The following is a 25,442-nucleotide window of genomic DNA, read 5'->3' on the forward strand; positions in this document are numbered from 1 at the left end:
TTACTTTGCATGAAAGGAAAATGTGTAAAATAAAACTTTATTCGGTGAGGTTTTGTTTAATATAACGTAGATTCCAGAACTCTCTTCTGGAATTATTGGCATGCCTGTAATACATTCATTGTAAAATACAATTTGTTCATAATATTTTACAGTAATTGAATTGGTGGGAATTAATAATGGGAATACTTAAGGTGCTGCTTTTGCGGAGGTTCATTGATTCATTTTGGTTGAGATGACGTTACAAGCCTTTTCTCCCCCTACTCACTGCCATCTGCGCACACACAGGCATTCTTTTACTTCACAAAACAACTGCACGTTAGCTGAAATGTCGTTCTGTATACTCTGTGCTGCTTGTAATTCTATATACTTTTTTCTGAAAGTTCAACAAATGAGGTTGGACAGTTTTTAGCTTCAGATATTTAAGTTTAGACTCTTTTTGCATGTGGATAAAAGCTTACTCTTCCAGCTTCACTGTTTCACAGAGATTGACTTTTTAACGTGAAGCAATCAGAAGCAGTTTAATTTACAAGAAACACAAGTACTTGTTTGTAAAGCTGTGTAATGCAAAAGCATAATACAGCATTTTCTGCTAGATTTAAGGTACTAGGATGTGACTCTTCAAATAGAAGTGCACCTCTATTGCACCTCTGTTGGTGGAATGAGATGAAAATAGAAGAATATATTGCTCTTAATATAATGAGTATATTTCAGTCCATGTCTTCTTGCCGAGGGCCTGATCAACATCTGTTGCCAGGGTGATGTGCATTCTGAGTGCATGCAATGGGCAAGAGCATGATGCTCCGACAATGCTGGAGCAGTGCAACATAACAGCAGGCACAAATTAGAGCAGTTTCAGTTTTGTTTTAACTTGAAATAATGGCTAAACTGACCCTTGACTGCTTGCAGAAAGTGCTAAGAGCTTTGGTCCGCATGAGGTGCTTAAGGTAGTGTTGCTTTCTGTTGGAACGTATGTGTGAAAATAATCCCTAATGAAGAATTAATCATTAGATCTAATATAGAAATAACTCTGACATATGGTTAAGGTTTTAATGTTCTAAATTTATTTACTTTAAATGATTCTTTTAAAATGCAAAAATCAAGATTTTTTGTCTTTTGAGTAGCTGCTGCATGAACAAATAGTTTATATAAGGAAAAACATAACTGATACATCTGCATAGAAACAAGTCTTTGTATATGCACTATAGTTTAAGGTCCACATTTTCTATTGATGCACAAGCTGTCCTACTTAGTGTTAGGAAGACTGCATTGTAGTTATTGGTTGCAAAAGCAATTGGTGAAATCTGTGCAAGGAGAAATATCTGAGTTTTAGGCCGTAAAGTCTTGAAATTGTTCTGTTTAGAGGTTTAATTTTGACAAGGTTATTTCATATATTTTTTTTTAAATGGAGGAATATTTTAAAAATATAGATGTAGGGCATGCAGCTTTCATAAATAAGATTTGAATCTTGCTTGTGTACTCCAATCTTAGTTCTGGTTCAATGCATTTAGTTTGTGATGACTATAGCCAGATACTTTCTCTTGTGCCTTTTATAAATGGTCATATTGTAAACAGTACTTGAATGGTCTTTCTCATTGGGATTACTTGTTTGGTAAAAGTGAGTGAATTGTTCGAACAAGTCAGTTGAAATTATTTTTGCTCATGTGACTAATTTTTAACATGTGGTACCCATCAGAATAAGTTCAACTGCCCATCGTCTATTCAGTCTAGGCTATGGTCTAAAAATTCTTCACTTAAACCCACCTTCTGTTGTTGTAATGTAAAACAGTTGGCAATAGAAAGTAATATCAGATTTATTGAGTGAAAAGCAGTTCTTTGTAAAGAACTTGTTGTCCAGTGAAAAACATGACAGGATGGATAATTAAGTTGAACACTGCGGAATTCAGGATTAAAGGGAACTAGATGGTAAAGAAAATGGCATGCCAAAATTAGTTGTGCAATACATTTTAAATTAGAAGATGATTTTCTTCTTAGTTTGAAGAACCAGTCTCTGGCTTTAGATACTTACCTAATCTGCATACTAGACTGCCTGTACAAACACACAACAACAATAAATTATATCCCTACAGCCAACCACTCTGACCTACCCTCTCCCTACAGAGCAGAGGAAAAGGATCAGCTCTGAAGATTCTTCTGCAACAAATGCTTTACAGTTTGAGATTCTCCACTAGTTACTCTGAATCCTCTAAATTACTGTAAACATGAAGCCTCTCAATACCTGTCTGAGAACAATATTGTACCAATTTTAAACAGAGAAAAACTGAGAGATGGAATTTCTCTGGCCAAAGTCACATAACGAATCACTTTTGGTCCTTGGAATAGAAATCAGGATTCCTGACTTCACAAAATAGTACTCCCTCTATTCCCTCTATGTAAAAATACATTTCATTTTTCTGAAAACTTGGAATGCCTAAATATTACACAAGGGAGAGGAGGAATAGCTCAGCTGTTTGAGCATTGGCCTGCTAAACCCAAGGTTGTGAGTTCAATCCTTGAGGGGGCCATTTAGGGAACTGGGGTAAAAATCTGTCTGGGGATTGGTCCTTCTTTGAGCAGAGGGATTGGACTAGATGACCTTCTGAGGTCCCTTCCAACCATAATATTCTATGATTCTATGAAAGGAAACCCATGTATTTGTGTGTTTGTGTGTATATATATATATATATGCTTCTAGACGTTAAAGTAAGCAGATAGTATCCTATATTGCATTTGTACAAGAGTTGTTTAAGCGTAATCTTCAATTATCTTCAGATACATGATAGGATGGTTCTAGAAACAGTCATGTGCTGACCTATTAATATCCTTTGTTCCAGTTCCTTTCAGGTATCCTTGGGGGTGGAGAGGCTCTCTTTAGCCAGATGATATCCAAATGAATGGGTCTCCCAGGGGTTTAAATAGATTTTCTCTTGTGGGTGGAGATCCCCTCCTTACTCCTATGCAACATCCAACTCCAAGATGGAGTTTTGGAGTCACATGGGCAAGTCACACATCCATGCATGACTCAGTTTTTACCAACCAAGCCACATTCCTGGGAAGGCTCAGATGTGGATTGGCATCTTCAAGTTCATTGTTGGCTTAAGTGGTTTTTGACTGGGCACTTAATTTGCACTTTTCTCAAGAAGCTTACCAAATGCTCTACTAGGCTAGTTAAAATCAAGCCAGTACACAGCCAATATTCATAACTTCAAATACAAAAATGATACATGCATACAAACAGGATGAATACATTCAGTAGATCATAACCTTTACATAGATATGTTACATGGCATATGTAGCCTAAAACATATTCTTGTTATGTCACACGTGCAATCATAAGCATATGCCATAAAGCCTTATGAGGGGGGGCACCGTCACAATAGGGTAACATGATTGTTGTGTCTCAGTGGAACCACATCACATTTGCTCCATTTAAAAGTAAAAAAATGTGTTTGGCTGAAACAGCACAAGTGACCAATAAGGTAATTTTGAATGGGACTAAAGAATGAATAGCCATCTGTCTCTTTCTGTGCCCTCATTTAGACATGTGAAGATGCACTGAAAGCAATTGCTGTAACTAGACATAATTTTAGGTTTGCACTTAAGTCACTGAGGGAGCATGGGCTTTCAGACTCTGTTACTCGAGCATATACATGGCTCAAGACATATAGGGAGAAAACTTGAAGGGAATTGGGTGCCATGTTTACATGGATCATAGAGTAGAACTGCATCTTGCTGAGGACATAGCTTATGAAACTCGAGTACTGCATGTTGTGTGATTACAGATGATTTCTGCATGTCTGCATGTCCTGTGGTGACAATATGGACTTGGGTACATTAACGTTTAGTTTGCAGCAAGCCGGGGTGTGAATCTACCCCACATCAGCCTGTTGCAACTGCCTGTTCAGGTGGACCTTGTTGATGTGCACTTAGCAGTTCATTATTACACTTTGATCTGCCCTGCTTTGAAATGGGAGTGGATTAAAGCCCACTAATGAAGTGTTAGTGTACATCAGCAGGGTTCCCATGGATAGTTACTGCACGGCAGGCTATTGTGGGGTAAATGCTCACCCCAACTTTTCATGAACTAAATGTTTGTGTAGACAAGTCCCCAACTTGTATTTGGCAGTGTGGGATATGGAGTTTTTCTAATACTGCTGTATATATCTGGGCATGAGATCTTGGTCTCTCCTTCAGCTTAGAAGAAATGTGCAATTCTGTATCATTTGGTAGGTGTGGAGTGATTGTGGAACCGTCAACATTGAATGTTTTCTGTATATTGTTACCTTTCTGATATTGAGGTATGTCTTTGTCCTCTTGTGCTGTCCTTTTTTTTTTTTTTTTTTTTTAAGAATGAGAATAGCATCCATTGTTTAGAATCTACACCCTCTCTCCCATTGCTTAGTTAAATACAGTCTCAAGGTATTTCAGCGTTCACTGTTTTAAAGGATAGTGATTTTAACTGTAGCAACAGTACAATGTGGACTGCTTAGCCTCTTCAGAAGTTACAGAATTGACTTGTTAATCAGATTTGTTATAAGCATGGGACAGGATTGGTCTGTATTGTGTTCTTCCCTTCTCCTCACACTTTTCTTCCAATAACCATATTCTGAAAGTAATATATTAAATGAAGAGGCATGAACAAAATCTTGTCCTGCATTGCAGTTAGTTCTGGGTTGATCTGGGACCATATTCAAAATATTCTTGTCATAAAACCATAAATTATATCCTCAGAAATCCTGACAATTTGTAGTAAAGCAAAAAGTGTTACTAGAGTTTAAGTATTGTACTCTAATATTATGTATGAGAGCACATTGCCAAGATTCAGAGGGGTAGCCGTGTTAGTCTGGATCTGTAAAAGCAGCAAAGAATCCTGTGGCACCCTTATAGACTAACAGACGTTTTGGAGCATGAGCTTTCGTGGGTGAATACAATGCATCTGAAGAAGTGGGTATTCACCCACGAAAGCTCATGCTCCAAAACGTCTGTTAGTCTATAAGGTGCCACAGGATTCTTTGCTGCTATTGCCAAGATTGTTTTCCTGTTTGTTTTTTGAACCCTACAAACCAGAGTACTCATCTTCAAACTTCATGTTTCACTGAACTTGGCACTTTTTCTTGAAAATAATTTTACAATGGAAACCCTTGGTAAAATACAGAAAGCATTTTAAAATGCAAATATTATATTGAAATGGTGTAGCAGTCTTATTGACAGTAAGGTATACACAAAAGGAAGAGAGTACGAAGTAATAATTAAGGTTCTCATAGTAACAGTAATCCATATTGTACAATATATTCATGTATGCATTTAACAACCTAGTTAGCAACACTCTTTGGTAAATAGATGCATGAGTCAGTGTTGGACCTGCATCCAGCCTTCCTCTAGGGGAAATATATATGTGTTTAACAACATGTGGGAATCTGAGACTATGGCTACACTGTCTCTAACTCAGGGGTTCTCAAACTGGGGGTGGACTCCTCAGGGCATTCTGAGGTTATTATATGGGGGTCGTGAGCTGTCAGCCTCCACCCAGGCTCTGCTTTGCATCTGGCATTTATAATGGTGTTAAATATATAAAAACATTTTTTTTAATTTATAAGGGGGGGGTCCACTCAGAGGCTTGCAGTGTGAAAGGGGTCACCAGTACAAAAGTTTGAGAACCACTGCTCTAACTGTATTAATGCAAACAAGGTACCATTTAATTCTGCGCTCAGTGTCCACACAGGGGAGTTACAGAACAGCCCTTTAGTGCACACTGCTGTTTATTCCTCTGTAGACTGAACAATGGGGCACTGTAGACAAGCCTTGAGATGAGTTCCTCAGAGTCCTACTTCTGAACATTTTTGACTTTTCCAAAATGGGAGAAGCAAAAAATAAGTCCCAAAATTAGTTTTAAGAATAATAATAAAAAACCCCTCAAACCTACACATTTAGACAGAATTGTTCATATTAATATAGCACTCTGTGCTATGCTACATGATTACACTATTGAATCCTTGAGTCAGTTTGTATTATTGAAATTGGTAATCTATACCAGCAACTGATCAGAAGAGAACTACACCTCTACCTCGATATAACACTTTCCTCAGAAGCCAAAATATCTTACCGTGTTATAGGTGAAACAGCGTTATATTGAACTTGCTTTGATCCACCGGAGTGCACAGCTCCCCCTTCTCTCCCCCGAGCACTGCTTTACAGCGTTATATCCGAATTCATGTTATATCATGTCACGTTATATCGAGGTAGAGGTGTATGTTGGGGTTTTTTCCCCATCTGAACAAGATTACAGGTGAGGTTCTTGTTATACAAAAAATGGATGTGTTCCAATAATCATAAAGCAGATATGGAGGGATAAGTCTAATCTCTTTCCAGCAACTCTGCAAAACTAACATAACATCATTAGCTCAAGGATGTGCTCCTATATCATAGCTTTTTCTGACACATTCTTTGATCTCTGTAGGACCTACTAAATCTAGAAGGTGGCTTTAAAAATTAAGGTTAGATCCTTTATATATTGCACAAGAATCATTACATGTATTCAGATCTTTCATAGCTATTTGTTTCATTTAACAATGCATGGTGTTAAGATAAGAGTGCTTTCTTTGAAGGGAAAAGAGTCAAAACAGACCGTTCCTGCTTTTTCTTGCTCCCCATTGCTAATAAACTAAAAACATTGCTTACAGTTCTAAGTGCTTAGTCCAACAAGAATTATCTGCAGTCTTCTGTTACACGCTATACAAGACTACAGAGCTTAAATATGGTTCTTCAGCACCCTGATCTTACATATAATTTTTAGAAAATAAATTCTTAACAGATCAACAAGAGGATATTAATGAGTGGAAGAAATATAAAGCATTTATAAATACCATTTAAATATTTAATACCTATATTAAATGACACACACCTTTGGTGGCATGTCGCTTATAAAGGTAGAAGTAGGAAAAGACTCCTGGCCATATCAGGGAAAAGCATCGTTTGCAACCTGCTTTAAATTGCACATATAACAATCTGGGGGAAAAAAAAAGATAATTTTGAATGCTCATAATTTCAGCAGGATCCCTTTTCTGATGTTTGGTACACAAAGTTTAGACTAATGATCATGACTATAGAGAGAACCATGCATTGACACCATCCTGCAAGCTATAAAGTTAACTCTGTGAAATGCATGTTTTTCGAAACAGGAATTGATTGTCCATCTTATTTGATTTTCATACTTCAAGATTTTAGGTATTCATGGATACTTCACATAGCATTATTGTTTAATAGTGATAGGGAACATATGTAGCATGGAATTGGAGGGTCTTCAAATTGTCTCTCCATCCCTTGTATTGTGGAATAAGATCTCAGTGTGTGTGTTGCTCTCTGCTATCTTTTTTCAGTGTTTAATCAAGTTTTCTGTATAATCACTAGTTATCCACTTTTTTTGTTTCCCTTAGGCAGAGAATCCTCCCAGTGGTCCCGATTGTGGTTATGGTTCTTTTCACCAGCAGTATTGGCTAGAAGGGAAGATAATTGCTGTGGGTGTAATTGATGTTCTTCCAAACTGTGTGTCCTCTGTGTATCTGTACTATGATCCTGACTATACCTTCCTATCTTTGGGAGTCTACTCTGCATTAAGGTAAGAGGAGAACATTTCTGATCTTCAGTTAGTAATAACTGATATTTGTTCTTACATTTGAGCATGTGTACTGTATTTCAAACCAAATCTTATACTGAAGATGTTAAGCAAGAATTTCTTGTTTAATTTTGATGAGGGAGAAGCTTGTAGGGGGAAAATCCCTGTATGTAGTTACTCGAGATTTAGCTTAAGTTCTGAACATTCTCAATATTAAGCAGCTATAAAATTTCCATGTAGATAAAAATATAGAATTAAATTTAGAAGAGGGAAGACAATATTGAAATTAAAGTTTTTTTAATTTGCTTCATATTTTTATTTGGATTAGGAAATGGAGTTTTTAAATGAAGGTTTTTATTTTTTTTATTAATCAAGCTTTATATCACGATAGACTAGATTCTGCCATTCTTTGGCCAGGTCTACACTGCAGACTTATGTTGGTATAACTACATTGCTCAAGGATGCGCAAAATTCACACCCCAACATAGTTATGCTGACCTAACCACCCGTGTAGACTGCACTATGTTGGTGGGAGAGCTTCTCCTCTTGACATAGCTACAGCCTCTGACGGAGGTGGATTAACTATGCTAATAGGAGAAGCTCTCTCATTGATGTAAGGGCATCTTCGCTTAAGTTCTTAAAGTGCAGACATGCTCTTACTCATGTGAAAGTTGTCTTTCACTCCTCAGGTTGTCCCATTGAGTCAGTGTTTACTATGCCTCTGAATATTTTTCTGGCAAATAAACTGTTTGCAAAAAAGGCATTTTTCAGCTGAACAAAACTCAAAAATTTGATACAAATTCAACAAATAGTTTAGGACAAACAAATTTTTGTCAGGACTGAGATACTGTCCACAAAACAAGAAGAGCTGAGTGAGGAGGAGGAAGTGGGGTGATGGTGCTCTCCTTATAACTTTTAGCCTACTGGTTAGGCCACGCAAATGGGATGTGGGAGACCCCAGTTCAATTCCTCACTCTCCCTGATGTAGAGAAGGTATCAGAACTTTTCTCCCACACTGCAGGAGAGTGGCCTAGCCACTGGGCCATGAGATGCTCTGGTGTGGGTGTCTCAGTCTGTCCTGTTGAAGCAGTTTATAAATAGCTTTAAATAGTCAATTGAGCTGGGACTTGAACTTGGGTCTCCCACATCCTATGAGTGTGCCCTAATTACCAGGCACTAAAGTTATTGCATCCCTCTGGCCCAATGGCTATTCATCATTGTTCATAGTGGCAATTCATAATGACCACCACCATATCCTCCTCCTATTGTGTTAATCTATCCCTTTAAAAATGCTTGAAACAAAATATTTTGGAGAGCATGAAACATGTTTTGTCTGACCTGGAATGGATTTTTTCAATTTGCTGAAATGTTTTCAATTTTTGGTTTTGTTTAATCTGAATCAAAATTATATTGTTCTATTATCTTTTGGAAGGGCCAGAGAACTGAAAAGTCAGTTATTCACTCAGCTCTGGTGTTTACTATCTTCAGTGGGGCTGACTGATGACTTAAGGACCTGCTGCACATGAATAAGGATGACAAAATCTGTACTCAACGCAAAATATATCCATTTTATTGTGGATATATAGAAAAAATATTTTTCAGCAAGAAAGCTTTTACTGATTGTGAAATGTAAATTATAGAATGTTAGATACATACATTAATATACAATTACCATGAAATTTGTTTAGCTTTTTTATTTTCTATGTCAAAATTTAAGAAAGGAAGATAATCTGTACAGAACATTGACTTTTATGATTAATAAATAATTACCTAAAATTGGTTAAAGAAAAGCCCTGACCACAAATATATGATTCCTCAATAATCTGAAGTCTGTGAAATTGAAGAAAATGTCTGGGCTACCAAATGAATGCTAAATTTTCTTTAAATATCAGTGCTTTCTGGCTGGTGTAATTCACTTTAATTATTAATTGAATTAAAATAGGAGTTCAATATTTTAAAGCATATTAGTTATTAACTTTTCTTACTACATACTTCATTGAAAGATTCCATTAAGAAGAGGAGACAAGACAAAATGCTGATTTAAATGAGACCAATGTCACTTTTATTGATTACCTCAATGTATTTAATGTAGTTAATTATGGTACTGAACACCAAGGCCCCATCTCGTAGCCTTAAATATGTGCTTTACTTTAAGCATGAGTCATTCAGTTGAGTTCCCTTAAGAATTTAAGGACTACCCTTGTACTGAAAGTTAAGCAAGTGTCTACATCTAGTAGGAATAGGGTGAAAACCTTTTACCAGTAGATTATGTTCAAACGTTTAATTGAACACTGCCAACTTGAAATGTAATTATCTGTTAATTGAGTCTGCTTACCACTGACTGCCCCTGCTTGGCCAATTGTGGCATCATTGCTCCTTGTTGAGCTAGCACCGCCTTCAACAATCACTCTGGTGCTGTGGCAGTTTCTCTGCTTGCTGGTAACTCATCCAATGACTCATCCCTCTGGCTGGGTCACAGTTTTTGATCCACCCCTTCTGGGGTCACAGTTATCCAAATTAAAAAGCCCCCAAAACATCTTAACATAAAACATTCAGTGTCTTCCCTATTTAATCAGAATTTCTCCCAGGCCTGCCTACCTGCCTGCCTGGAGAGCTTTTTCCCAACTGAGTCAGGGCCCTGCAAGAGCCTTCTTGCTCTTTGTACTCTTTACACGTACAGTGGCATCTTCCTCGTCTTTGCCCCTTTCACTGCCATGTCCTGCTCTGAGCTTCTTGCCTTTATAGGAACTTCCCTCCCCCTCTTTATCACTACTGAAGCCTGGCTCCTTTCATGTAGGAATCATCTGATTCCTCTTAGGTGGGGCTCATCCTGTAATTAGGGTTGGCTTAGCTCCTGGCTCTCCTGCCAGTGGGATAAGCCACCATGTAACTAATCCCCATTCCAACTTCCAGTGGAAGTCAGACGGGGCTCCATTCTCTACACCTTATCTCTGTAAATAATCTAATTCAAAACATGGCTTTAACTGTCATATTTTTGCTGGCAAATGTCTCCATCTATTTAAACTAAAATCTCAGATTTTTCTGTTATCTGCTTGTAAATGTGCAGCTGTCAATTCAAGCTCAACCAGGACCAAAACTGATCTCTTGTCTCCCCACCCCCTTCCTCCCGATACATGGTTCCTGTTTTTTCAGTCATCATGGACAGCATCCTTCCTTTTTCTCATTAAGGCCTGTATTCTCCACTTCATCTCTGGCTCACTCTTTCTAGACTCTGAAGTCCAGGACATACCTAAATCTTGCTGCTTCTTCCTGTACAACTCCTCTTAAGATCCAACTGTACATATTCATCCACACAGTTAAAACTCTCAGCTGGGCCCTCCGTAATCTTGCATCTTGACTACTGCAACCACCACCTTTCTGGTTTTGGCAAGTGCTCGCTTGTCTTCCTTAAAACCTTTAAATATGCTGATGAAAAAGTCATCTTCCTAGCTCATCAGTTTGACCATGTCACACATTAATTCTCCTCATGTTCATCACAAACAACCAGTATCAAAAGTTCTCAGAAGTTAGGGTTGCATTGATAGTGAAAGGGTATTTTCAGGGCACCAACAGAAAACTGCTGCTCAGCTCATTTGCCTGCATTAGCTCTAGAAAAGCATATAGGGTTTCCAAAACAAGTAAGTAAATATACAAAATACATTTAGAGGTATTCTAGCCCAAATGAAAATAACTAATAACACGTTTCCCATAGAGAGACTAGCTGGGTGAGGTAGCATCTTTTATTCAATCAACTTCTGTTGATAAATGAGAAAAGCTCCTCTTCATTTGTGTGTGACTCGAAAGCTTGTCTCTCTCATCAACAGAAGTTGGTCCAATAAAAGATATTACTTCACCTGCCTTGTCTCTCTAATATCCTGGAACCAGAATGGCTACAAATACACTGCATACACCAGTTTCCCATTGTTTGTTTAATCATTAAGAATGCAGTAGGTGGGAAACTAGTTGAAGATTGGAGACCCTATAGAGAGAGAGCAAGAGTAGGTGAATACTAAGCTCTTATCTTTATATCTGTCAATTTTTTTCTGAAAATCCACATGTACTATGAGGCACTTTGAGGATATGTGCTGACACTATTCTCTGTATAGCTTTGTATGTATTTTCGTGTACCTGCTGTATTGTATCGATATATCAGTGGTACCTGTAGTATCTAAGCTCCTGAGGGCAGGGACCTATGTTTCTGTCTCACTTGGTGTATGATGTCACTGTCAAGGTTTCTTTCCCCATTTTGAACTTTAGAGTACAAAAGTGGGGACCTGCATGAACGCTTCTAAGCTTAATTACTAGCTTAGATCTGGTAACACTGCCACCAGCCAGAAATTCAGTGTCTGGCGCACTCCTTGTCCCCCCCCCCCCTCCAGACTTTCCCCTCCCTGGGTTGCCTTGGGAGGCTTCACCAATTCCCTGGTGAACACAGATTTAAACTCCTTGGATCTTAAAACAAGGAGGAATTAACTATCCCCCTTCCTTTCCCCCCACCAGTCCCTGGTGAGTTCAGACCCAATCCCCTTGGATCTTAAAACAAGGAAGAACAATCAGATTCTTAAAAAGAAAACTTTTAATTAAAGAAAGAAAAAAAGGTAAAAATTATCTCTGTAAAATCAGGATGGAAAATGCTTTACAGGGTACTCAATTTCATATAGACCAGAGGGACCGCCCCCCCAGCCTTAGATTCAGAGTTACAGCAAACAGAGGTAAAAATCCGTCCAGCAAAAAGGAACATTCACAAGTTGAGAAAACAAACATAAGACTAATCCGCCTTTCCTGGCTATTACTTACAATTTTGACACATGACAGACTGATTCAGAAAGGTTTGGAGAGCCTGGATGTAGGTCTGGTCTCTCTTAGTCCCAAGAGCGAACAATGAACAAAACAAAAAGCACAAACAAAGACTTCCCTCCACCAAGATTTGAAAATATCTTGTCGTCCTATTGGTCCTCTGGTCAGGTGTCAGCCAGGTTTACTGAGCTTCTTAACCCTTTACAGGTAAAGAGATATTAACCCTTAACCATCTGCATATGACGGTCACAATGTTCCTTATTAATGTATATGACATTTTAGAAATGCATATGTGAAGAAGGCAAGGTCTTTGGCCTGGAGGAGCTTATACCCTGATTTAAACAGGCATAATACAAACTATTAACTAAGTGGCAGCAGAAGAGCACGTTGTAAAGCGAGATGAAATAAATGAGTTTAGAAGAGTGAAGTTGCTTAGTGAGAGGCTCTTCTAACAATAGAATGAAAAAATGCACAGTCAAGACTGAGAGTAAAAGACAATGGGGGAGAGGATTGGGCAAAATCATAAGTTACGGAGCAGGATGTGAGAGGAAACTGAACTGGAACTAGGTCTTGTTAGTTGTGTGGTGTGCTCAGTTAATGTAATGCTGCATAACAGTAACGATTTTAAAATATTTTATTTGCCTACACATGATTTTTCGAGAGAGTTGAAGGCTTAAACACAAGGAACGCACTTTTAAGATTTCCTGACATTACTGATTGTCTACACTTGCCAATTTGTCATTTGCAAAAGATCCCTAATCACATTGCATAGTGGTCAAAACAGAATCTTTATAAACCTTTACTATTTGAAAAGATATTTTAACCTTAATTTTTTTAATGATGGAGACGCTCTGTGTTTCTGCACAGAACGGACACCTTTACATGAGTTACTATGTATAGAACAGGGAGGCAAACAAGAGTGCACAATGAGATCATGTTTTCCTATAGCATAATAATTTTTTGAGTTGCTTAGCCTCCCACTTCAGTAGCATAAATTTAGTAAATAAATTTCCAGGTTCAGTATCTTACTAGATTTGATTTTACAAAACTTGATACAGTAAAGCTATGAAGTTTAAATCCTTACATTGACTATCAACCTTATGGTGGTATGTCTGGACTATGGAAATAAGCATGGTACCACTTATGGGAATGTTTGCAGGATTAAATCCATACTGATTAGTTTACCTCTGTATATGTCTGAGGCACTTGTTGGAGAAATTAGGCTCTTACCATTTAAAGACGTCTATGGGGAGGAACAAAGCCCTCTGCAATTTAAAAATATTATTCCCTCAATTTTTTTATTTCCAATTATTGTGAAAGTGTTTTTTGTTTACATGAAACACACTCGCCTGGTTGCTGTATATGGACCAATGCACTGGATCCACATACTTTTAAGCTCCCCTGGGTCTGGGCACGCTCCGGCTACAGTCTCTGGTTTCTTGGGCACACTTCTCAGGCATAGTCTCTGGTACAGCTTCTAGGGAATGGGACTTTTCAGTCCAGCTCTCTCAAAAAATGTTCACATGGTATGCATGACTGAACCACTTTCACTTTTCACCTAGCATGGCACCATTCTGGTTTGGCCCAGTTGCCTCGCCATGATGACCAAATTTCAATGTTTGGTGTTATGGCATGAAGCACCAGGTTGCAATGCCACTCTGTTTGAGGGGCCATTTCAAATAGGGTTGGGGCCAAATGCCCCTTTGCTCCTCTCCTGTGGCCCTGCCCCTGCCAGTGATACACACCAGGTGTAATATGCATGACTCCTGGCACCACTATCAGGGATGCCCCAGTTGCTCAAGCACATCTTCCTCAGAGCTCCACCCTCTTGGGTACTCTGGCTTATAGTTAACACTTCAGGAGTATGTGATGATTGAAATAAGTAACATACAGACTTTTCAGAGGACTCTCTAAACCAATCACACTTCACTCATAGTGAAAGCACAAGAAATACACAGATCTAGGTACACACCGATCTCTACACATTTCCCATCCACCAAGTCTTCATAATGTTTGGATCGCTCTCCTGGACTGCTGGGTAAACATGTCACTTTTTAACAGCAGCTCCTAACACCCTTGACTTCATTATTTTTTTTCCCTTCCCTGCTAGAGACTTGCTCAGGCCCACCCTCCCTAACCCCCATAGACAGCATGGGGAGAACTGATTTCCTCTAGGCTGCAGCCATCTCGTTCTTTTAGGATGCCTCCATCTGAATGGAAGACCATTGCATTTAGGTTAATAGCTTATAATTGTTCCTGTCACACCTCCCCTGACCTAGTCTGGGTGGTACATGACACACATCCAGTTAGCAAATGGCTGCTAGAGTATACACTGATGCATTCAGTGATACAGTAATTTTTTAAACTTCAACCAGAAGTTATAAGTTTTACATAAAAAAAAAAACTTTCCCAAACTGTCAATATTATTTAAGCAGAGACCATTACTAGACTCACTGAATACTTCATCAGCCGAAATTATGTTGCACAAAGTAAGGCAACTAAATAAACAGTACCTGAATTTTTCAAAGTTGCTGAACAATGAAAAAATGCCGTATTTGAAGACTGTTTTTATATTTTTTGTATGTATCACATTGCATTGTTTAACAATAGATTGACGTAGACTGTGCATGTGAATGTTTCAAATGATTTAAATTTCCTACATAATAAATTCTAAACTTTATGTAGGCACAACACATTTTCATGGCGCAACAAGCTAAGAGGCCAGCTTATAAATCGTGCTGCATTTGAGGCAGTAAAGCTGAATTCCCAACAGTATTAGAAGGGGCCAACATAGTGTTACTCTTCTTACACACACACGTGCGCACGCACACACTCACATGGTTAGAGAGAATTTAGGAAATCGCAAAGGAACCTGATATTATAAAACCTGTTACCAATTTTACTCTGAGGAGATTGGAACTACATTAGTTTTGTCACTTCCACTATATGCTGTTGAGAATTTATGCTGCTGAGTCTGTAGAAAGGAAGAGATTTGAAGTTGACTAAGTAACCTAGAAACACAACAAAGAACAAGGAGAGGAGTAGAAAGTTACTAGTAAGATATCAGCATTAATGATTTTCACTACATGATATAAACTGATCAAAAATACACTGAGAATTGCATTATTCCCATTCCCAGAATGAAATTCACCCTCTTTTGAATACCGCCTAATGTCATGAAAATTAACACTTCACAATACTCTAAAATTTTTGATAAAACAAATATATTTCAAGTTCTAGTTGAACTATTTTATGTAGCATTGAAATGCTAGTTAAGAGTTTTATGTTAATTTATTTAATCTGTACACAGTAGGGGTATATAACTCACAAGTATACTGTACTTTTACTAAGTGTGCATAATTTTTAAAAGGTCATACATTGCTGTTTTATAAAAGGTAGTTAAAGGGCTCCATTATCCCTTTTACATGGACTGTATATGGATTGCACAGTTGTATGATATGTAAATTAAAGATGGAGTGCCAGCCTTAACTAAGACCACTCCTGCATTCATCTGATTGAATCAACAGTCAACATGGTTCCATAAGAAAAAACAAAAATTATAATTAAAAAGATTTTAAAATATAAAGATACTGTTTTTCATTTTAAATGCTAACTTTTGTTTAGCAGTTGTTCATTGGGCCCAAAGTAATCTGAATGGAAATATTAACATTACTTAAGTCACATTGTAATTACTTTTAAAAGGTTTTATTTTGCTTGTAGTATTCATACTAAGCTCTTAAATGCCCTTTTATTTGGCTGGATTTTAAACATATGCAGAAATTGGTTTCTGTCTTGAAAAGTGGATGCCCTGTATCACCTCCGGTTAGCCTTGTGTTGCATGTAGTCACTCCCTACCTCGGTTTCTCACCTCATGGTGGGTCATCTTGGCTGTTTATGCTCTAGTCAGTTCTAGAGAGGTGTCTTAATCCTCCAACTAAGTCACAAAACAAGAAACTAAAGAGTGCCAACAAACAACAAGGTTCTTCCGCCCTTTGTGGCTTCTCTTCAGTCCCTTTCTGGGCCCTTTCCCCAGTCCCTATCTGGATTGCCCTTGTCTTTTTCTGCTCTGGGTTATAGTGCTGGCCCCCAAGCCATTCCCTCTGGAATTACTTTTTCCTTTAAGGGGCTGGCTCAGGACCTTACATGAGAGCCTGCTCGCTCCCTGTGGTTCCAAGTGCCAGACTCTACTCAGCCATTTTATAAGGCCCAAGTGTTTCTAATTAGCTGCTACCCAGCTGCTTAGATAATTAACTACTCGTAGGTGGAACTGGGTTAGCTCATTCATCCTTAACGGAGCGTATGACAGGTGCATTGCTCCTTGTCTCATCTGAAAGGACCAGCCCTATGCAGCCATGTCCAACTATTTTCTATTTGAATTGAATATATGCGTAGGTATAGAGAACATTTAATAAAATATTTGACGCACTTAGTTTCCATTATATGTAAGCATCTTGTAATTTTAAAAAAGTTAAACATATTAGCATCTCAATATCCCCATTAGTAATTGAGGGGAGGCATAGCTCAGTGGTTTGAGCATTGGTCTGCTAAATCCATGGTTTTGTGTTCAATCCTTGAGGGGGCCATTTAGGAATCTGGGGAAAAATCTGTCTGGGGATTAAACTAGATGATCTCCTGAGGTCCCTTCCAACTCTGATATTCTATGATTCTAAATTAAAACAAAATATAGCTTATCCCCTTTCCTTCTCAAATACACAGGGACACACAGATCCAGTAGACACTGGTGAGCTTCCATCCAAGTTTCAGCCAGATGCAAATTTAAACTTCCAAGTTACAAATGTTTTAAAAAAGAGCATTGTACTGGAAACACTGACAAAACCTTTACTATAGGAGCAGTGCCCAGTGTCAGATAATAAAAAGAGAAACTTATTGTGAAGTATTGTGATGCTTTTCTCTCCTAATTTACATGAGGAAGTCCTACAAACAGGCAATATATATGTGAAAAATAGCTTTCGCTGCATGAAGATAGGGATATTTGCATATAAATCACTAGAACACACACACCGTTGATTTTAAAAATGCTCTGATGTTTGCCTGTACTATTTTAGCCTGTCACTATACAATGACTGGGCCAGATTTCTATAGAACTCCAATGAGCATGAATATTAACAAGAAACCTGTTAAATGGGTGCCTTTAACCTCCTGTATTTGAATTTCAGATCAACCAATTGGTAGGCCAAAAATGAGGCTCTTTTGCTCGAAATGGTGTTTTGAGTTTTTGTGGTTTTGAAATAAAACTGCTTTTGAGTTTACAATTTTCATTCTTTATTTGACTAGAGTTTTCTCCTTTACTTAAGCCATGAGTTAGGGAACTGTAATGTATTTCTTTCATAAAGAGGGTACATATATCTATGAAGACTTGATTCACAATTATTCCCTTTTCTTCACTTTCACAGGGAAATTGCTTTCACGAGGCAACTTCATGAAAAAGCTTCTGAGCTGTGCTATTACTATATGGGTTTCTACATTCATTCATGTCCTAAAATGAAATATAAGGTAAAATTATATTTTTATTACTATATTAGCATATTTCATGCTGTTTGAAATGTCTGACTGTGATCATAGTACTATTTTATAATTCTCATACTGGATTTTAACATGAACTTTGCAGGGTTACAGTCGAATGTTGGCTACTTTTTAACTTGGCTTAAAAGTTAATTTTTTTTGCAAATTTATTTGTATGTGGTATTTATTACAAGTTGGCTTAACATTTCTTTCGCTAGGAGACATTTTCAAGGATGTCAGATATCAGTATGTCATATGATTGGTTACCTGAGTGTCTCAGATTTGCAACATGTCATACAGTGTATTCTTATCTTTTTTTAAAAAAATCACGGGACTGAAGGTGGAAATGTTGGGCAACAACAACATACCTGCATGAGTCTTGGGTATGCTTGAGTTTCTCCCATTTCATTTTTTGTAATAGGGACACAGGAAGTGCTGTACTGGAACAAACCCAGTGGGCACCTAGTTGAGTATTGTGTTTCAGATAGTGTCCAGAAGCAGATTGCTCAGAAAAAGGTGCAAGAATCCCATAGTAGAGAGTTTGGAATAACCAACCCATAAGTTTAGATCAGCGTATGTCCTGAAACGTGAGGGTTTTTGTCCCTTCTATTTTTGGTGTTCTCATTATCTCTGTGAATGTAAGTTCTTTTTTGACTCCTACTGAGCTGGTGATCTCAATTTTGTTGTATTTTTTCCAAAAAGTCTACAGAACAATGAAGCATAGCAAAATAAATGTGTCCTATTAATACATTTCTTTTGCTAGCTGAAACGTCTTTTTCTAGCAGCTTAAAGGAATACAGCGGAAGGTAAAAGGCTCATTGCCACTTCTTTTAATATCTGTTCAAAAATAATGAATGTAAAGTTTGAACGCAGTCAGAGGTGCATTTATTTTGAACACTAATTGGTAGAAAGGATGCAAATAGACCTGCTGAGATTTCAGTTTCTGATACGAGGGCTCTTTAATGTCTAAAAACGCTTGTGAGCTTTCTAAGCTGTCTAATTGAAAATGAAGCAAGAACCATCTCAATTTTGCTGTGACACATGTTCAGCATGCGTCCATGATTACTTGTTTCTCCTTAGCAGACAATTACTCATTTCTCCCTCGTATAAAAAAGTGATCATCCCTTTTTCCTTTGCCAGCATCAGTTTATCATCTGCATTCACCAGCCAAAGCAAAGAAATAGTTATTTTTGAGGTAGACAAGTCAGTGGATAGCAGAGTACCACCTCTGTCTTCATGTCTCCTTAGACTGTCACATCAGTAGCTGAAATTATGGGTTTTAATTATTTGCCATGACTTTTGGTGCACATCAGACATTTGGGATGACTCATAACCATTAAGGCACCAGAGTTTAACATCTCTAATATATTATGCAATACAACATTTGTAGAGGAATGTACTCAACTTAATAAAGTATCTGAATAAGAAGAGACACCTATTTATAACTGATAAGACAAACACTCTGTCTCAACTCTTTAGGATAAAATTATTAAGAATCACCTGTCAGCCACTGGCAGTTACTTTACTGAACAAGATAAACTTTGCATCCCAGGTTTGAAGAAAGCTCACATACCAGCCAATGTACTGAAGTAACCAACAAGCTATCATACTGTAAAGACTAAATGGTGCAAATGTATGACTGACTTCCACAGCCTTTTTGCAGTTATATTGCTAACCATAATGTAGCCTGAGTTCTAGTGAGGTAAATTCTACTGTTTGTTGTTTAAACTGACTCCAGTGAAAATTTGACCTTTTGTAGATGCTTCCAGCTTGCACACTGTTTCTTATTACATTCCTGCCATGGAAGTAGGGCTGATTTGATATTCTATGCCCTTTTTAGTTACTTGGAACCAAATTCTGTCCTCAGTTACACCTGAGCGACTCTTTTGACATCAGTGGGATTGCTAGAGGATACTCGGTCCTTATTTAAACCTATATACCTCGGTATTTTTAGACTACTTTACATGTCCCAACTTGAAATTTTGCATTTGCAGTATCAGAAAGACATTTAAAAAAACAAAAAAATCCCCCCCAAAAAACTATACCTACACAGAACATATGCAATAGCAGGAGAGGAGGGAGAGTGAAGATTTATGGAAAAGGTTTCAGGTTTTACACTGAACAATCACCACATATGATGTCATTGCAAACCAATTTGACATTAATTCTGTAATACCTCCCTCATTACTAAGAGTAATACTCTGGAAACAAATCTTAAAACAAAGCATTGAAATCTCTCCTATGGAGTGAGTAATGGTTTTATATATGACTGATGGTGGTTTTAGGGATTAAATAATTACACAAGAAATTTCTAATTTGACATGTTGGTGTTAAATTGAATACTCTGCTTAGTCCTGGTTTTAATAACTCCCTTCTTCCAATGATGCCAGTCTGGAAAAATATGAAGAAATGTGACTAGAAGCTGTTCAGCTGATGTCATGGTGAGCACACTCAAATGATGGGAGAGAGAAGATGAGGGTGAGGGAGTGCTGAGAGAACCAGTCATCCTATAATCTGCTCTGCAGGGTTGTACATTTTGAGACCGTTTAGAAACTGAATGTAGTTCACCATGTGGCTATTCACCTATTAAGTAGTGACTTTAAAAGGGAATATCTATTGTGACAGACCCAGACCAGTGGAGTACAGGAATCTGGTAGAGGGCAAATATACTGGTCACTGGATGAGTAGTTTTCTGTTCCCTGAGTGACCAGAGCAGGAGCTGCACTAGAGTAATCAGGAACCTGCTGGAACCAATTAAGGCAGACAGGCTGATTAGATGACCTGCAGCCAATCAAGGCAGGCTAATCAGGGCACCTGGGTTTAAAAAGGAGGCCACTCCCGTCAGGTGAGAAGGAACCAGAGGAGAGGAAGTGCGTGTGAGGAGCTGGGAGCAAGAGGCACAAAGAGCTGAGAGGGGGAGGGTGTGCTGCTGGACTAAGGAGTACAAGCGTTATCTGATGCCAGGAGGAAGATCCTGTGGTGAGGATAAAGAAGGTGTTTGGAGGAGCCCATGGGGAAGTAGCCCAGGGAGTTGTAGCTGTCGTGCAGCTGTTACAAGAGGCACTATAGACAGCTGCAGTCCACAGAGCCCTGGGCTGGAACCCAGAGTAGAGGGCGGGCCCGGGTTCCCCCCAAACCTCCCAACTCCTGATCAGACACAGGAGAAGTTGATCCAGATTGTGGGAATGATCACTGAGGTGAGCAAATCTGCCAATAAGCGCAGGACCCAGCTGAAGTTGAAGATGTTATTGCTTTTAACCAATAAAGTACAAAAAGGGTTGGGATAGGTTTCATGGGTGACCTCCCTTCTTTCTGTGCTATGCTGCTGCAGTTGATATATCAAGTCTTTTGATCCCCCCTTGGTTTTAAAGAAAGGTGCTGCTAGCAGAATATTTTCAGTGAAGAAACTTCAGTTTTGGAATTCAGACTCTACCTGAATCATCTCATCTGCCAGAGTTCAAATCTTTTGATCTCCTAAATGGTTTGCTAAGACTACAGTTTTCCCACGGTGTTTGGGGAAGAGGTGGCTGATGACCTGGGATGTATCAGAGTGATTATGTTGTTATGATTTAGTGAGCTTGTGGTAGTGTTGCACTTCATGTGGATGTAAAATGGAAGTCCTTGATCCTGTGTGTTATGATCCATGAGGGCGGTCTGCTGTTGAAATAACTGGATACTGCGTGCATGTAGCAGTCTGCTTTCATGAGTCACACTCCAGGATTGGGGCCTTAATTGGTTGTGTTCAGATTAAAAAGAGACCATATTATGCAAAGTGCCTACTGCCCTGGTGAGCATTTTAAAATCTTTAATAAAAAATGTGACTCAAAGCGGAGAATGTAAACTCTCATTCGTAAACGCTAGAACCCTGTTCTGACTCGGCACTTTTATGGAATGCTGATCGCTGACCATATCTCTTTTGGACATTGTTTCTGTTGTTGAGACCATGTAATATTCCAACTTAAACATTTTAGAACAGAATAATATTGTGTAGTCACGATATAATAATGGTTTCCTTTTTCCTTTGTAAGTAAGTGCTTTATTGCATTGTGTGCAACATGGAGAGCGGATGGGAGGTTGCCCCATCTCTAGTTTTTATACTCATCACCATGGTAATTGGGCATCTGAAGTGAATTTTGCTGAATTAAAATTAGAGGCCTATGTATTGTATATCTTCTGTGTACTATATTTTTATAGTTAATGTAAATCCTTATGCAAGAGTATCTTGGTTTGGACAACCTCCTTTAAGTATAGCCTGGGCTTAACACAAGTATTGTTTTTAGCAATGCTGAGCAAGTCTGTACGGACAATGAATACGTTATATCTTTAATAGTAAATTTGGGCCCTTTTCATTCATGAGATGCTGTTTCCACAAATGCTCATATGACTCTTGGCACACGGTGAGAAATAGTGTGTAATGCTCGTTGAAGGTCAGAGGCTAGAACATAGGGAAATAGAATCCTCTGAACCTAAGTCCCATGGCACTATAACAACACTTAACTATTCTGACTTCCAGGCAAAGGGTTGAATGACTAAAGGATAATTTTTCAGCCCTGGGAATCAGACATGTAGTTACGGTAGTTATTAAAAAGGAGTAATGTTTGACACCTCCACCTTTCAGATCTCCCATTTGACTGTAAATGTGTCTTAGAACAGTAGTTATAGTACCAATTAAATTATTGTTAAACTGGAAGTGGGGGACAGGAATGTTCAAAAACCTTGTCATATGAGTTTTTAATATTCTTATCACTTTCCAGATTTGCTTCCATAATGGGTTAATATTTATTAATTGGTGAAATAAAACCCCCATAAAGCACAAACTTAAGGATTTCTGTAAGCTAGTTAACCAATATGTTAGTGTGTGGAAAAAATACAATGAATAAACATTAAGCAGTGATATTATTCCATTTATTTTAGGGTGGAACTAAAACTTTTCTATGCAACCTCATGTCCTTCTGGTAAAACTTTTCAGACTTACTCTGTTAAATGGGATGGTTTTTATGTTGGAAAAAGTAGTCTGCTGGAATGTTCAAGAATGTCAGTGTTTCCATGTTAAAAGTATAAGAGGGGTAGCCGTGTTAGTCTGGATCTGTAAAAGCAGCAAAGAATCCTGTGGCACCTTATAGACTAACAGACGTTTTGGAGCATGAGCTTTTGTGGGTGGGTCACATGCATCTGACGAAGTGGATATTCACCCACGAAAGGTCATTCTCCAAAACGTCAGTTAGTCTATAAGGTGCCACAGGATTCTTTGCTGCTTTTCCATGTTAAAAAATGCTCTCCAAGATTCATAATGCATGGTGCCTTTTTTTCTTACTCCTTTTGGAGTCTGTGACAAAGCTCCAAGCACAAAAAGGCATTTTATTTTATAGTAATGGTGGTTTCAGACTGTTCCCGTGTATTTTAACAACTGTTAATGTTTCCCAGTTAAAGGTCTGTGATAACTGGTACAGTTACGAGATCAAATAACCAAATTCAGCTAACAGTCACTCCAGAGAGATCCTTGGGAAGGATCCTTTCTTTCTCTCTATTGAGCCTCCATTTGCTGCTTCCTGCTTCGTAATTCAGAATGGAGAACTGCTGTTCTGGTTTCAACAATTAGTGTGTAGTTTGCTTCTCTGTTTTTTAACTTCTATTCTACATTGACTATAAAATAGAGTTTTATTTTATTTTGTGTTGTTTTAGACTGAGCTTGCTTGCCCTCTTTTCCCAGGGTCCTTCAACTCTAATAGTTGCATGCAAATTAATTTTATTTCACATTGTCACTTACTTTGGCCAATGATCTGCTTTTGCATAAACTATGTGTTTAAGTGTTTGTAAATAAAAACTGAAGTACTTTAAAGTGTGAAACAGAGTTAATAGCTTCTTGCATGCTATCTCTGTGTACTGTTTTAAGGACATTCTCTGATATCAAGAGGTGTTTTGACTAAACTCTTTATCCAGACTTGTATGCAGGCCAAAGTAAATGGAATTATTTCAAACAGTCTACTTTAGTATCATGACGTGGCCAGACATCAGATAGATGGAACACTAGAAAGGGCTCTGAAATGGCAGAAAAGAAACAAAAGGCCAATTCATCTGTGATTAATCATTCTTAAACTAAATACCTCAGACTGACTGTGGTCATAAGCAGTGCCCCTGGAATTCGGCAGAGCTTCAGAGCCAATTTCTGTGGCTGATTTTTAGGGAATTCAACATCACTTCTGCAACTGTGAAAATATGTTCAGTAGTAGTCTGCAATTTCACATCCGCGAAATCTAGAGTTGGCTCTCTAATTCCCAGAAGTCCTGGCTTTTTCACAGTTCCCTGACCAGGGAATTTAGTTAACCTTTTCAGTAAACTTGGATTTGCTGCATAGACAGAAATGAAATAACCACAACACGGTACAGTCCAACAGGATGTTGCTTACAGCCTCATGCTGTTGTGACTCTGCCAGTGAAGTTCTGAAAAGATTGCAAAGTACTTCACTAGCACCACACAAAATAGAGCTAGCTTTTGTACCCTTGTGATGGATTCTTTATTCAGAATCTAATCAGTTATCAACCAGCCATTTTTTATCATGTTAATACTTAGCCTAACATTGGAAAATGGAAATGAGATAAGAGATTGCTTTGGAGGGAAAATTGGAGGATTTAAGACTAAGCCTACTTAAATCTATTAAATGTTTTTATTGAGTTTCCAGGGTTGAATGTTTTGTTGGTTTATTTGTAACAGTAAATGTACATCAAAACATACACAAATAAATAGTTACATAGTGCGATACCAGAAACATGCTGCAAAACCAGTTACATTATGTGATGGAATAATTAGCTCAGATCACAGGAATCTATTCTTTTTTCTTAACTGAGAATCATAGTTTATACACAGAAAAATTGTTACACTCTCATACAATAATCCTCTCTCTCTCCGCCCCCCACCCCCCCCCGAAGGAAACTCCAGCATACAATGTTTGATTTCTCATGGGCTTGGTAAAAGACAAACTAAAATTAACAGGTGCTGTAGCAGCAGAATAAACACTCCTGGTTTGTCCTTCAATGACAAATTAGATCTCTTCCAGACTGACTGACTGCCTTCTAATAGTAGCATCAGTTATAATGAATGCAGACAACGTGTAACTTCTCTGACCTCAACCTTTGTTACAGCTGCCACCACTCTAGAAATCTGTAATATCAAGTTAAGAGAGCAAAGAAGTGTATATCAGCCCTCCACTTGTGGAATAATAATACATGGAAATTATATCTTGAAATCACTGTACGAACTTGAGCTAAAACCCCATGTGTAGTGCAGTATATCCAGTTTACAAATGAGGTATTGAACACACAGATTGGGATTTGCAGTCATGCAGTGAGCTGGGGTTAGAATCCAGAAGCCTTGACTCCTGATCAGTTATCTAAAGGCTAAACAACATTTATCTGGACAAGAATATAAGATTCATGTAGTATGATGGGGAAGAGAGTGGAAAGTGCTTTTCTTCAGTAGACTTTTCCGGTGATTAGGATACTACTCTACACTAGTC

General features: G+C 38.1%; 1 protein-coding gene across 7 annotated transcripts in view; it reads left to right on the forward strand.

Annotated features, from left to right (window-relative positions):
* Positions 1-25,442, forward strand: part of ATE1 (arginyltransferase 1) — a 180,566-nt gene that overhangs the window by 74,697 nt on the left and 80,427 nt on the right. For all 7 annotated transcript variants that reach the window (XM_050959005.1, XM_050959009.1, XM_050959003.1 and 4 more), the window contains 2 exons: positions 7,431-7,612; positions 17,821-17,920. In XM_050959005.1, coding sequence (XP_050814962.1) covers positions 7,431-7,612; positions 17,821-17,920 — 282 coding nt within the window. The remainder of the gene's footprint in view (positions 1-7,430; positions 7,613-17,820; positions 17,921-25,442) is intronic.

This window comes from Gopherus flavomarginatus, chromosome 6, assembly GCF_025201925.1.
Source record: "Gopherus flavomarginatus isolate rGopFla2 chromosome 6, rGopFla2.mat.asm, whole genome shotgun sequence".
Taxonomy (NCBI): Eukaryota; Metazoa; Chordata; order Testudines; family Testudinidae; genus Gopherus; species Gopherus flavomarginatus.